Here is a 14,079-nt window from a genome sequence, read left to right on the forward strand (position 1 = left end):
ACATCTGTTTTGCATTGTCATTGTAAACATATTGTAATTTTAGAAAATAGAGCAGTGCCCTATTTTTTTCTTTTGTATTGTGTTGTAGCAATGCAACTATCTAATTGGATCCTGCAACAAAATACTATTTTTTTTATCAATCCAGGTGAAATTCAGTAATGTTTGTTGTGTATTTCAGCAGCAGCGTCTGCATGTATGGCACTGAAGCTGTACCTACTCCAATGGCATTATCTTATCAAAATAATGAATTAATGGGGTGCCCCGGTTGCCTACTTCACCACACGTAGAACATAACTGCAACATCTGTGTTTCAATTTCTTGCTGCGGACCTTTGATGCATGTCTTACTCCTCTCTCTAGCCATGTTTCCTGTCTCCTTACACTTTAATCTGTCAAATTAAGGCTAAAATGCCAAAAAATAAAAGAATAGAAATAACGAATTAATACTCAGCCAATCAGTAAACAAACCTTGAGGTGCTCCTGTGTTGTGTCAACAGGTCGGCCATCTTTAAGCCAGGTAATGCTGGGAGGGGGGATTCCACTGGAGATGCACTCCAGACTGATGGCTTTGTGGAGAACCACTGCACGCTCAGCAGGCCCACTGGTACGAATGGATGGAGGAACTGGAAAGGTGCCGAGGATAGACTTACTTTCTTAGAAACACTTTACAACAGGAAGTTAGGAAAAAAGCAAATTACAAAAAGGCAGAAAGCAATATTTACCCAAAGTGGGAGCTTCTCTGTGGCTTGCATTTAGAGAGTATAAATTCCATGTATTACAATTACAACATATGCAAAACTACTGAGATGATTCCTCATTTGTAGCCAGAAAACAATTGCTTCATTTAACTACAAAGTACATGACAAAGCATTACCATGGACAACCACATTGAAGTCCCTCTCATGGTCTCCTGCTTCATTGGTGGCCACACATTGAAACCGAGCTGTGTCAGAGACCTGAGCGCGGGAAACAATCAGTCGCCGCCCATTGGCTGCAACCCGCAACCCCTCACCCTGCCTGACTGGTTTTCCATCCTTATACCACCTGCAATTTAGATATCGTTACAGTGACTCTGCTTGTATGCCTGCATGTGTTTATGTGTGTTTGCAAGCACACAGGAGACGGAGGTCTTACGTGATTACAGGTGCAGGTGCTCCAGTGGCTTGACACTCAAGCTCCAGAGGACTGTTGATGATCACCGTGCTGTCTGTCACATCATCTCCTCCATCAATAAAAGGAGGCACTAGGAACGAAAAAAAATCTTTGTTATTTTGAAGTTATATTTACATATAATTAACACTGAAAAAACCTCAGTCCATGAGTTTTCAATAACTTCTCTATCATCCCTCTTTTTCTGCTGTAGATAATATCAATATCAGAGAAGATCAGTAAAAATGAGGATTTTAAAGACAAAATCCTGTGGCTGGGGTCCCTTCTTGCTCCCAAATGTATAGAACTAGATTCTCTGGTATTTGTGAAGAGGTCTTACTCTACATGTGAGTATAGCAGTCAGATATGCAAAGCCACAGTGAAATGGCAGGTGTCAGTTTCCCATGTGGAATGCACACATGGTGTAGATAGCCACAGCACCGGCGGAGAGCAACAGTATCAGCTCATGTTACACATGAGTTGTCGTGGCCGAGTGGTTAAGGCGATGGACTAGAAATCCATTGGGGTCTCCCCGCGCAGGTTCGAATCCTGCCGACAACGGCACAACGTTTTCCCAGCTGTCACAAATTGTAAAAAGAATGAACTACATATGCCAGGCTGTAGTTGTTAGAGTGATTAGCTGTGCTCAAAGAGACTAAAATATCAGAGAGGCTACTTCCTACCTACACTCAATGTTACATAACCACTGTGCCATTTGAGGCAAATTCAAAAAAACATAACCAGAAAATAGCGTCTTCCTCTGGCATTTACTGATAAGCACAGTGGAAGAGTTAGAGGTAAACATACATAAAGCAAAATATTCATAGTGTATTTTTACTCACACTAGTTTTCTTAAAAAGTCCAACTTGGAGCCATATTCAGAGTGCTTTTAAGGATAGTGTCTGATGTCGAATGACTGCTCAAGTCACATGATGCTACATATTACAGTTTGGCTCAGTCCTGAACAAATATCCTGGCTCTAAACGGCTATTAAAGCAGGGTGGCCACTTCAGGTAACAACTTTCTATTAAATCTTTCCTCTCTTATGTGATTCTAACTATCAAGGGCTGAATCAAATATTTGGCTTAATTGCTTTTGAACTTGCTCTGTTTAGTGAGTAGTGCTGATAAACTAAATGCTCAATTGCTGTTCACTTACTATGCAGGAAGACTAATATCTTTGTATTTTCATTACTGAAAACAGTTTGACTCAAAAACAAACTAGAACTGAGGTTCACCGAAGTAGAACAGGGAAGCGGGGCACCTCAGCAATAACTAAAAATAAATTGATGTGAAGATAACAGTAAGGTCATTCCAAGGATGTAGAATTGTTATATTGCCACAACATGCAAATGCACAAGCAGGCCAACCTCCTTGAAATGTTATATTTTACAAATTTAAAAAGTATGTATGTTTGGATGCATAGATAGTCCACTTGTTTTCCCATGAAATTAATTTGGGTCTGCCTGACAGTGACAATGTAAAACTTAAATAATCCCACATGAGGCATGTGTGCTATACATTTCAGTCTCAGTATAGTACATGGCTATACCAATTCAAACAGTTATTTTTGTGTGCTTACATACCTAAAACCCTGACGTCGTACTTGACCTCCTTCTCCCCAGCGATGCTGGTTGCCACACAGACGTAACGTCCTGAGTCTGAGACTGTGGCTGAGAGGATTTCAATCTTCCTCCCTTGCTCGATGACACGGACACTTTCACCGTCACGCACAGGAACTCCATCCTTCAGCCAGGTGAGGGACGGGGGAGGGTAGCCCCCAGCTTCACACTCCAGGATCAGAGGCTTACTGAGGACCACTTTCCTCTCAGTGGGCCCGTCATCTCCCCCTGTAATGGTAGGAGGCACTGGGGGTGGAAGACGCATAAAAAAGAAACAGAACAAAAGAAGAGTTAAAGCTCGGAGGACTTTTCTGGTTGACTGATATCTTTTTTTTTTTTTTTAAATCTAACACTTAAGCCTTTCATTATTCAACAAAATGTAAAATAGTTTTACGCTTCAAATCCTCAACTCTGTATCCACTTTTGGTGCTTTTCAAGGATCAAGGATTTTTTTTAATGAAATTGTTTGCTGATCCACAGCTGTTTGAAATTATTCTTGACAGTTACAAATGTATTTAAGCTTTGTGAGTGAAACCAAATGACTTAAAGGGAAACTTTTTGAACCTGACCCTCTTTTTCCCATCTTTTTGCGAAAGGAAAAAAAAAAAGTTTTATTTCTCTGTATGGTCCATTGAATAACGTTTTCAGACACTTATAATAACAATCTGATCCTGTCAGTGGCAAAAACAAGCACTTTTAGTGGACGTACATCCACTAAACGTACATGTGCTATTGCTCCATCGGATTACATTACAGCCTGTTTAGCAGCTGCCAGCTGAAGCGCTTTCGCTCAATACTGGACCAATTTCAAAAATTGTTGTCCCCATTAGTCACTTAGGCACAAAAAGATGGGAAAATAGGGTCCACGTTGAAAAATAATAAGGTTTCCCTTCAAAGCTCTGATAAATACAATAATAAGCTTCAGAGCACAGCACATACCATATGAGAAGGATTGCAAATGCAGAGACAACACGAGCTGAAGCTCATAGAGTTCCTCAGCTGTGGTTTCTAGATTCAAAACGTGATCTAGATTTTCTAAATCACATTTGTAAGATAGGTTTCTCATAGCATTTGTGTTCAGCTGACATGCAGCACAATGAAAATGTGTGTAGATATCAGATGTAAGATGTCAGGTTCTTACAGTAGACGTCCAGCTCGTAGCTCTTCTCAGCAGTTCCGGCCACACTGGTCACCTTGCAGGTGTACTGGCCGGCATCTGATGCCTGAGCCCGAGGGATCTTCAGGTAATGGCCTCGATCTACGTATTGAGCCTGTCGGTTGGACAGGATAGCCTCTCCTTTTCTGTACCAGGTGATGGTGGGAAGTGGCACTCCGCGTGCCTCACACTCCAGCGTTACTACTGTGTCCAGCAGCGCTGTGACCTCTGTAGTTAAGTTACCACCTTTGATGGAGGGGGGAACTGGAACAACAGTAAAAAAAAATAGTAAGATCATGTGGCTCAAATTTGCAGTCCAGCTGTATTTGGTCATGTTAGGTGTGTGAACATGTTTATATACTATATATTTACAATACAACGCTTTGTCAAAATCCACACTCACCATAGACACTGAGGTTGAAGTCCTTGGACTGTTTACCAGCTGTATTCATGACACTACACTGGTACCTGGCCTGGTCCCCGAGACGGGCACTTTTTATTCTCAAAACCTGACCCCTATTGGTGACTTCCAGATTAGGATCACCAAGAAACACCAGTCTAGAAAGAAATCAGAATAAAAGGAAAAGTTTGAAGGAAGACTGTTTACCCTGTTAATTCATTTAATTTGATCATTATAATGTGAAAAGGCACTAACTTCCTGTCCTTGTACCACTGGATTGTGGGAAAGGGCACTCCTTGCACCTTGCACTCTAGACTGATCTCCTGTTTGAGAATAGCTGAAACATCCTGGGAAGAGCCTGACCCTTCAATGGTTGGTGGGACTGAGGCAGAGAAGGAGAAAATTATTGTTACTGAAGCAGTATAATGAAAACATTGTAACTCTTTCCCATAATAATAATGAGAATGTCTCTTGGATAAAAAATCCTATTTATTTGGCTGCTTTCATTCATTAAAAGTGTTTTCCATGAATGTGGAATTGATTTAAGGTTCTCTATGTCCACAAGGCTCCACAAAGCTGTTTCCCTGTAATTTCTGGAGTTGCCATAAATGATTGCTCATTGCCTTTACTCACTCAGTACATCGAGGAAGAAGTCTTTTTCTGTGCTGCCAGCAATATTGATGGCTTTACAGCTGTAGCTGCCTGCGTCTGCTGTGGCTGCCTTCAGTAGTTTCAAGGTTTTCCCCATATCAAGAATCTGGACACTGTTACTAGCAACTACCTGTCAATCAACATATATCAAACACAAAAGCAAAAACAACAACATAAGTTACACTTTAGGAAATGCTGCATGACAGTTATTATGGAGCAAGCTGGAAGACATCATGATAAAAGCATCTACTTTTAAAAATCTGCACCTCTGCAATTCAAACAGAGTTGATAAACAACCATTGTCTACACCGTGCTGAAAAATATATTCAGCTGAGAAATAAAATTTTAAAAGCGTACAAAACGTGTTTTCAATTGTAGCTGAGAGCCAAAAAGATTAAGAGAGCAGAGAATCTATATTTAGATTGCTCATAATTAACAGATTAAAGTAAGTGGTCTGATTTTCCCATCTGTGCCTCACAGGAACAATTACTAAGGCGGCATAGAGAACAACAAGAACAGTCCACAGGCATGCTATCAGCTCTGTGAGGCTATACTTCTGCACAGCGGTGCTTTGAGCTGAACACTAACGTCAGCATGCAAACATGTTCACAATGACGACATGCAAAGTAGGTATAATGTTGACCATCTTAGTTTAGTGTGCTAGCATGCTAACATTTGTTCACTAGCACTAAATGCAAAGCACCACTGAGGTTGATAGGAATTAGTTTTGCAGGGTTTTGGCCATAAATAAAGCAATTAGACATATTTAATTTTTCACCTGATGGAGGTGCTAGATGGAAAGATCAAAATTATTACAATTAATCCTGAGGGGGCATAAAAATGCCAAATGTCAGGGCAATCTATCCAATAGTTTCACTTCAAATCATAAATGTCAACTTCATGGTGGCACAAGAGGTAAAGTCAGGGGATCACCAAAGTCAGTGAGATTCATCCTCTGGGGACCATGAATAACTGTACCAAATTTTGTGCCTCTCCATCCAGGAGATGCTGAGATATATTCACTGGATATGTGACCTGCTGGTGGTAGAGAGCAGGTGAGGGGATCATCAAAGTCATTAGAATTTATTTATTGGAACTGTGAATATCTGTACCAAATTTCATGGCAATCCATCCTGTTACTGTTGAGCTATTTCACTAAAAATCAAAAATCTCAACCTCCTGGTGGCGCTACAGGAAATTAGGTAGGATTCACCAACCAACTTAAGTTGCCATCTCTAGAGCCGCTAGCATGACCTAAAAAGCAGCCAGTTAATTGAGATGCAAAATGTGCTAATGCTCTGTTCTCATATCAGTTAATCATAATTATTCTGTCATCACAGCCTTGAGCATGTGGCCACCATGGCTGGCCTTTTATTAAGTTGGTCTTTTTTACGAGCCTGCACACACACACACACACACACACACACACACAGTATCCATAGTGGTTTGAAGTCTGTTCTCTTGGACGGTGTACCCTGTGATCAGAGTTCATTCAACTTTATGATTATTTCCATTAATGAAAGGAAAGATCAATATAATTTCTTACTTTTATGCATTAGGCTACATGTCGATTCACCCCAGTGGAGATCCAATTCTTGTAGATGACTTATTAGACTGCAGTTTAAGTTTATGTTATGCGTATTATAAGGCAGGCTGTTACTCCCCATGTCTTTGATGTATTTACATTTAAAAGAATAAACATTTCAACACACACTAGAAATAGAAAAAAAAAGATCTACTCAGTTATAAACATGAAAGACAACTGTCACATTTTATATTAGGAGCAGCAGTCGTATGTGATTTCACCTACAGGAATCCCATCCTTGTACCAGGTGATAACTGGGGTTGGACTTCCTGTGACATCACACACCAAGCTGGTAGGCTGGCTCAGGACCACGGTCACATTGCCTGATGTATCACTGCCACGGAAATCTGGGGGCACTGTGGAGGCATCGAATGTTATTATTATATATAATATTAGCAGGTGATGTTTTAGTAGAGATGCACATACGTGTCAGAAGATGACTCTGAGCACATTTAACAGGTCAATCACCATTGACTTTGAGCTGGTACTTCCTCTCAGTGGATCCAGCATCATTGACAGCAGCACAGACGTATTCTCCATTGTCCAGCGGTGACACTGAGGCCAGAATCAGCAGTGTACCATCCTCCAGGATGGACACACCAGGCTCATTACCCGTCAGTTCCTGGCCATTACGCGACCACCGAATCACTGGTTTGGGAAGACCTGGAGGGAGAAAAAGGCAGGAAAAAGAGAAAAGAAGCCCAAACCATTAGCATGAGAGCATTTAGAGGAAACTGTATTGTACTTGATATAATCAACATTGTTTGTGAAAGTATAGTATGTGCTTGTATGTAAAAGAATATTTAGTATATCTTTCAATAGAAGTGCTTTAACAGGATAATGAAATCCGTGAATTCTTCTTCATGATATTAAAGCATATGTGGAAACACTACTGTACCTTTGGCAGGGCAGGGGAAAGCAATACGTTGGTTTGCAACTCTTTCCTGCAGGGGACTATTGAAAGGAGGCTCTAGTACCTCGACTACAGGGGGCACTGAAAATACACATACATAAATAATCAATGATGAATACACACTACTATGCAACTGTAACAGATTTGGCATGTATCTTAAAAATAGTTGCACCTTATTGTACCGGTCTTCATTCAAATAAAGAACTGCAAACTGAGCTCTTACTTTAGCATTTTTAATGAAAATAGAAGCTGTGCTGCAAACCCAATCAATACAGTACAGGTGCCTTGCAATGCTTTCAAATAATTGAAAATCATTACCTACTAAACAACCAGAAACTAAAGGAACAAGGTAGTTAGACTGGGACATTCATTTTTGTCCTCCGTTAAGCAGACATATACAACTCTTACAGTTTGACAACATGAGTGCATTAAACACACAGAGGTTAACTGAAACCAACCTTGCACTTGAAGCTGAACCCGAGCTTCGTCTCTGCCTGCAGTGTTGGATGCAGTGCAGGTGTAGGTTCCTTCATCATCCAGCCGCACGTGGCTAAATGCTAGGCTGCCGCCAGGTGACACCGGATACTTCTTATCATCCTTCGTCCAGGCAATGGTGGGCTCTGGGACCCCTCGCACTACGCATGGTAGCTCCACATGGTGACCCACCTGTACCTTCATGACCCTGGGGCCAGCCTGGATACTAGGTGGCACTGAAGGTCAGATGACAGAAATCAAGATTTACTAAGCCTTGAGTGCCTCATCTGAACCTGCATGTTATTCATCACACAGGGCGTCAGCTTGGAAGTTTAGTTAGAATAAATTGGTGTGCTGCTGTCAACTATGTCATCCCAAATGAGAGTATGTCTGGGCTGCACCTCTCATTTTAGTAATGTACGAGTATTGAATAAGTCATTTTGACTTTAAAATGCTGTTCAGCTACATCAGAGTCAATTACATGAAAGCTAATGGATGAAAATAATAAACTTTATGCATTCAGTCAGCAACTCTGATCCAAATTATTGCATCTTTCATAATGTGATCTTTCGATAGTACCTCAAAACCTACTTAGAAATGTTGTTTGTTGACCAGTTCCCCAGGAGTTCTTACATTCCTGATAGAAAAAATGCATAATGCTGACCAGTAACCCATGATAACATTATGAAATGTTTGCTTCTTTGTTAGTATTTGTGATCTTTTGAACTTACCCAAAACACTTAGCTGAATGGACTGTGTCAGGTTGCCGGCAATGTTGGAGGCAACACACACATACAGTCCACTATCTGACAGTCTGGTCTCCAATATCTTCATTGAGCCTGAAGGAAGCTGAGTGTGCCTGGGAGGAACGCACACACACACACATACACAAACAGAAATAAATGAAACCGTAAAGTGATATAGTGTGACTGGCAATCATTCTTGGCAATGAAAAATAAGAACACATACTCCTGGATTTTTTCCACTCAATGACTTATTCAGTCATCACTGTAAACAGATACTCAGTAATTCCTACTAATCCACCATCAACCGCATTTATAGCTTCTGTGGCAGACGCACAGTAGGTACAACAGATCACAGAGAAGAGTATGATTACTCAGTCATCTTATAAAACCACAAACTATACCCTGAGGTAATGAACAGTTCAAAGAGCACAGAGCACAGCAATCAAGACATAGACAACATAGAGGCTGTCTTTTAGAATAACAAAATATAACTCTTATTTCGAGGTTGCAGACAAGATCATAAGATTTGGCTAAATGTTTATTGAGAGTTAATGGAAAATAGATTTCATAGGGGGGTATTTTGTCTGTGCTGGGGCTCTCAGCTTGAATTATGGTGTGTGTTTGCACTGCTGCATTTAATTAAGAATGAGAAAATATAGCGCCAATGTTAGTGAAAAAATAGCAGAAATATCCCAGCGTTGTACAAGGGGTTGTGAGATTGCCACAGAAAACATTATCATTGTGCGTGGTTGAGTTTGTGTGTTTCACCTCGGGGAGAAAGGGGAGATGAGCTGCCTCTCCTTGGCCCAGCTGATGGTGGGCGGGGGGACACTGTGGACCTCACATGGCAAAATGGCATCTTCACCCTGAATCACTGACATCCTTGATGGCTCCGTGGAGCCTCCGGCGCCTCCAGCATTTGCACCGGATCTCGGGCGGACTGGATTTACATACATGGGCAGGCCAGATAGTGAGTTAATGACAAAAAGAAAGAAACAAAGATTTTCTGCAAACACATTTCTCCATCATTGCCAACATAGAGTTATAATATGACATAGAGAATAATAACACTCCTAAATAACACTCCTTAAGAAACTGCTTCTGCACATGAACAAGGTAAACCCTGACACTAAAATATTGCTTCTTTCTACAAACTATATCCAGCCTCTGTCTTTACCGTAGACAGTGAGCTGAACCTTCCTGGTTGCATAGCCGGCAGCATTGGTAGCTGTGCAAATGAACTCTCCAGTCTCATTTCCAGAGGGCGAGGTGATGAGCAGGCTGCCGTCAGAATCCAGGGCGAAGGCTGGACCACCCAAGTTCAGCAGCTCCCCACCCTACAAAACAAATCATAACGGGTAAAGAGCAGGGGCCAGAGCTCAATTCAATAACTTAACTTTACTTGACAAGGTGTCCAGGAGAGAGTTAAGACCAAAAAGGATGTGTGGTTTGGCCTATTAAGTGTGCTCGAATTTATTATTTGAATTTTTTCCCTGCTGTTAAAAAAAAGGCAAAACGAAAAAAAGACAAAATGAATCAAATGAACCAAAACACGAAGCAAATGTGATGCTGGTGCATCAGGGATGTGTCATCTCTTAGCTGTCCTTTCAGATTTGACATGACTAACTTGATTTGACATGATTGATGTTATAGAGAACAGAAAAGAAATCACAGGGAATCACATTTTAACAGCTGGTGCAGAACTTAGCTGGATCTAGTTTCATATGTCCCTGTAGTCCTGTTCACTTTAACAGCATCGCTTTTACAACGCCGAGAAACTAGTGTAAAAGATGGAAAAGAGGGAGGGAGCGTACACATAAACACACTGGCTTATACTACACACTAACACACAAAAATGCTCATGTAAACGCTGAGAACACTGTTCAAGCCAATGGACGCAGGTAGAGCTGATTTCATGGAGGAGCACATAAGGAACACAGATTTGCCCTCACACAGGTATTTTCCCGTGTGATAATGTCTTCCCAGTGTTCAATGGAGTCCGCATTGTACTAAAATCTATATAGCTACCTGACCTTTGACACAAAACAACACAAGGACATGTAGCCTTGGAGAAAGATAAATACTGAATCCACATCTGCAGTCTTTCAATCAAGCCCAAAACTGCACAACCACACATAAACACTGCACAAATACTACACATTGCTTGCTTGAATGAGCTTCATAACAGCAATCACTAACCCACATGGGAGTCAGGAGTCCTAAAATGCTCTTGGATGTATTAACATCTCAAAGAAAAATCATGATTTTGGAATGGCATGACATTGCTTTCTTTGGCGATAGATATTTTCTAATACTGCTTGATGTGGAGTCTCATCTCAAATCAAATCAAATTTAACTTTCACCAGGTGAGATGTGGCCAGAAATCTTGGCTGTTCTACTTTTGGCCCGCATTTTTTTTATTGATTCGCTTACACCCTCGTCTCATGTGGTTTTCCTTCTATTCCCTTTTTATTATTTCTATGTTCATAGGGGGAAAAATAAGGTCTTCAGGGATAGGAAAACAGTACACCGCAGCAACCAGATTACTGGCTCTTACATTGGCTTACTTTATACTCAGAGGGGTTATGCCAATACAGACCTTAGACCAGGTGATCTCAGGGGTCGGTTCTCCACTGGCTCGGCAGGGCAGAGAGATGGGTGTTCCCTCAATGGTGCTGAACACTTGAGGACCATACTGAATGGTAGGAATCACTGAAAACAGTACAATACAAAACACAGAACAGTTATTCCAATGTTTTTGTGCGTACATACTGTACTTTCATTAAGTGTTTACAAAATCTGCCTCTTTTTGGATTGTGTCTCTCAAAAACATCTGGAGAAAACCTGTACTTAACTGAAGATACAGTATTCTGTATGGGTATTGCATTTATCTTACTCTTCCCTTTCTTGTTCTTTCTCTCCCTTATTCATTATCTGTCTTTTTTGCTTTGTTATGACCTCTGTCTCTGCAGAAAAGATCAGCCCTTTGAGGCTTGGAGCATCTTTGTGGAAAAGAAAAAGAAAAGTGATTTAACTGAAAATCTCGTGAACTATGACAGACATCACTGAAAAACGGGTTTGGATATTCAAGTGATTGTTGCATGGAGGTTTTCTGTCAGCACTTCTTGCATGTGATTCAGATTATGTAGCTTCCATGCAAAGTATTTCTAATGTTATGGTTAACTGAACTGTACACTGATCTACATAGTGTAAATGTTCAGTGTTCTGTGTGTTTACATCTAAAATGGACTGGCCTAATTTCAAGAAGTGAGGGAGCCACTGCCTTTTACGTACACGCTATGGATGATTCCTATTTGTGTTGGTAGAATCTGGCAATGACTGACTTTAGTATAAATGGAGAACACATTTTTCCTTCTCACTGTGCTCCAAACTCTGTCATTACCCTCAGCTGCTCCTGGTTTTAGTGCAACCTCAAATATAATCCTATTTATGAGGTTAAGAGCCAAAAAGAGAAGGAAAAGAGAGAGGAGACATTTCATATCCCATAAAACACTAGCAGACATTTTGACTTGTCATAGCAGGAAAAGCATAGATGTAATCAATAACGTTAACGATGGCTCAGTACTAGTGTCCCAGTGAGTCGGCATGCACAATACCAGGACCCTGGAAATGGCTGTGGAAGTGTAACGCAGCCATCATTAATGTTATGAATTGCACCTGTTATTTTCCTACTATGACATGTCAAAATGTCTGCTGTGAAAAGGGTTTATGGCATTTTAATTTCATTTTAACTGGGATTGTTTCAACAAAAGCATAAGCTTGGGATTTTCTCTTCTCTGCTTCTCCTCTTTTTGGCGCACTGAAACTTTTTAAAGGCGAATTATTGCCTTCAATTGCCAATATGTGGAATTGTGTAAAACCATGGGATGTCATAAATATTCTTCTTGCACCTTTAATCTGACAGATAAAGCCAGCCTTCTGAGTAACTTTGAGTTTAATTTACCAGCACATTGGACAATTAGAGGTGATGGCGTCACTGCCAACTGATGAGATGTTTCCATTGAGAAGTAAAATCTCCAAAAATGTTGGATTAGCTTATTAGCTGTGATATTCCAACTTAACACTAACATGTCCTCTACATTTGCATTACTACCCCATACATTGACACCTTGCCAAAGCTTGTAGTGTGTACATCTTTGTGTGTGTGTTTACTGGAACATGAGAAATACGGGTTCAACAGGTGTTTAAAAATCCTCCACAAGGTACCTATAAACATTTAAAAACTATTCAATAGATTTGTGCACATACTGTACATGTCTGTGTGTAGTTGAGTTGTATGTATGTTTTATACATTACCATGGACGTTGACAGTGGTGGTATGGTTGGTGGCCCCAACGACGTTCTCAGCCAAGCAAGTGTAGTCACCTGCATCGTCCAGCCGAATTCTCTCGATGTGCAGACTGCCATCCCTCCTCACGGTCACATACTGGTCGGAAGTCACCTGACAAATTGTAGATTAAATAGGTTTAAATGAAATCATGGTTATTAACTCAAATGCAGAGTAAATCCATTGTAGGACATGTAAAAACTGTGACTTCTATCCATTGCGTGTCTGAGTTCTTACAATGCCATAGTTGTGCAGCCACTGCCTCTCAGGCAATGGATTCCCAGCCAGCAGCACACAGGGCAAAGTCACCTGCTGGTCCTCGATCACACTGAGCACAGTCGGACTCATCGCAATGACCGGAGAGACTGCGGATGTCATGCAAACAATTATACAGAGCTTAAGTCAGAAAAACAGGCTGAGAGAACAATAGAAAAGTATTCAAGAAAATGATTAAGTATATTCATGTCAGCAGTGAGGAGCTATTTGATACAGTTGAGAATTACAGCATGTGGGTAACAGCCTGTTCTCTGCACAGAGATGAAAAGAAAATGCACACAAAGATCAAGTGCCTTTGAGAGCACAATCCAAACAATTACTGCAATCCAGTTCTTCCTTCACACAAAAACACATCATCCTTCAACCAGAATTCTCTCTTGCTGAATTTCATTATTAAATGCAGAACAGCCTCAGTGTTCAGCATTTTGATGACCTAACCTGACCTTTGATGACCTAACCTTTAAAAATGAGTGTGTAAATATAATGAACATAACAGACTGGACATAACGGACTGGTGTGCAAAGGCTTTTACCTCTGGAAGCACATATGTGTTTGTTTGTGTGTGTACAGTGAGATGAATAGAGAATGCTTGGTTGCTATAAACACATTAACAATGCAGCATATACAGTATACATTTTCCACAGCTGCTTAAAGTTTGGACACACTCCTTTCTTCCCTCACATATGCATACTTTTACACAACACATACATGAACACACACACACGCTTACATTTGGACAACACATTTTGCCTAAATGGTTT

General features: G+C 40.7%; 1 protein-coding gene and 1 non-coding gene across 3 annotated transcripts in view; one reads left to right on the forward strand and one right to left on the reverse strand.

The window, feature by feature from the left end:
* hmcn1 (hemicentin 1) overlaps nt 1–14,079 on the reverse strand; it is an 86,586-nt gene that overhangs the window by 34,045 nt on the left and 38,462 nt on the right. For both annotated transcript variants that reach the window (XM_042416599.1, XM_042416598.1), the window contains exons 18-35: nt 13,280–13,407; nt 13,012–13,156; nt 11,294–11,406; nt 9,872–10,031; nt 9,463–9,634; nt 8,680–8,807; nt 7,933–8,184; nt 7,460–7,555; nt 7,030–7,224; nt 6,787–6,917; nt 4,959–5,106; nt 4,581–4,707; nt 4,329–4,483; nt 3,911–4,189; nt 2,734–3,015; nt 1,134–1,242; nt 874–1,043; nt 468–622 (exon numbers count right to left, since the gene is read on the reverse strand). In XM_042416599.1, coding sequence (XP_042272533.1) covers nt 468–622; nt 874–1,043; nt 1,134–1,242; nt 2,734–3,015; nt 3,911–4,189; nt 4,329–4,483; nt 4,581–4,707; nt 4,959–5,106; nt 6,787–6,917; nt 7,030–7,224; nt 7,460–7,555; nt 7,933–8,184; nt 8,680–8,807; nt 9,463–9,634; nt 9,872–10,031; nt 11,294–11,406; nt 13,012–13,156; nt 13,280–13,407 — 2,945 coding nt within the window. The remainder of the gene's footprint in view (nt 1–467; nt 623–873; nt 1,044–1,133; nt 1,243–2,733; nt 3,016–3,910; nt 4,190–4,328; nt 4,484–4,580; nt 4,708–4,958; nt 5,107–6,786; nt 6,918–7,029; nt 7,225–7,459; nt 7,556–7,932; nt 8,185–8,679; nt 8,808–9,462; nt 9,635–9,871; nt 10,032–11,293; nt 11,407–13,011; nt 13,157–13,279; nt 13,408–14,079) is intronic.
* trnas-aga lies at nt 1,628–1,709 on the forward strand. Its single transcript has one exon. It is a non-coding gene; the product is annotated as a tRNA-Ser (tRNA).

The sequence above is a fragment of the Thunnus maccoyii genome, chromosome 7, assembly GCF_910596095.1.
Source record: "Thunnus maccoyii chromosome 7, fThuMac1.1, whole genome shotgun sequence".
Classification (NCBI taxonomy): Eukaryota; Metazoa; Chordata; class Actinopteri; order Scombriformes; family Scombridae; genus Thunnus; species Thunnus maccoyii.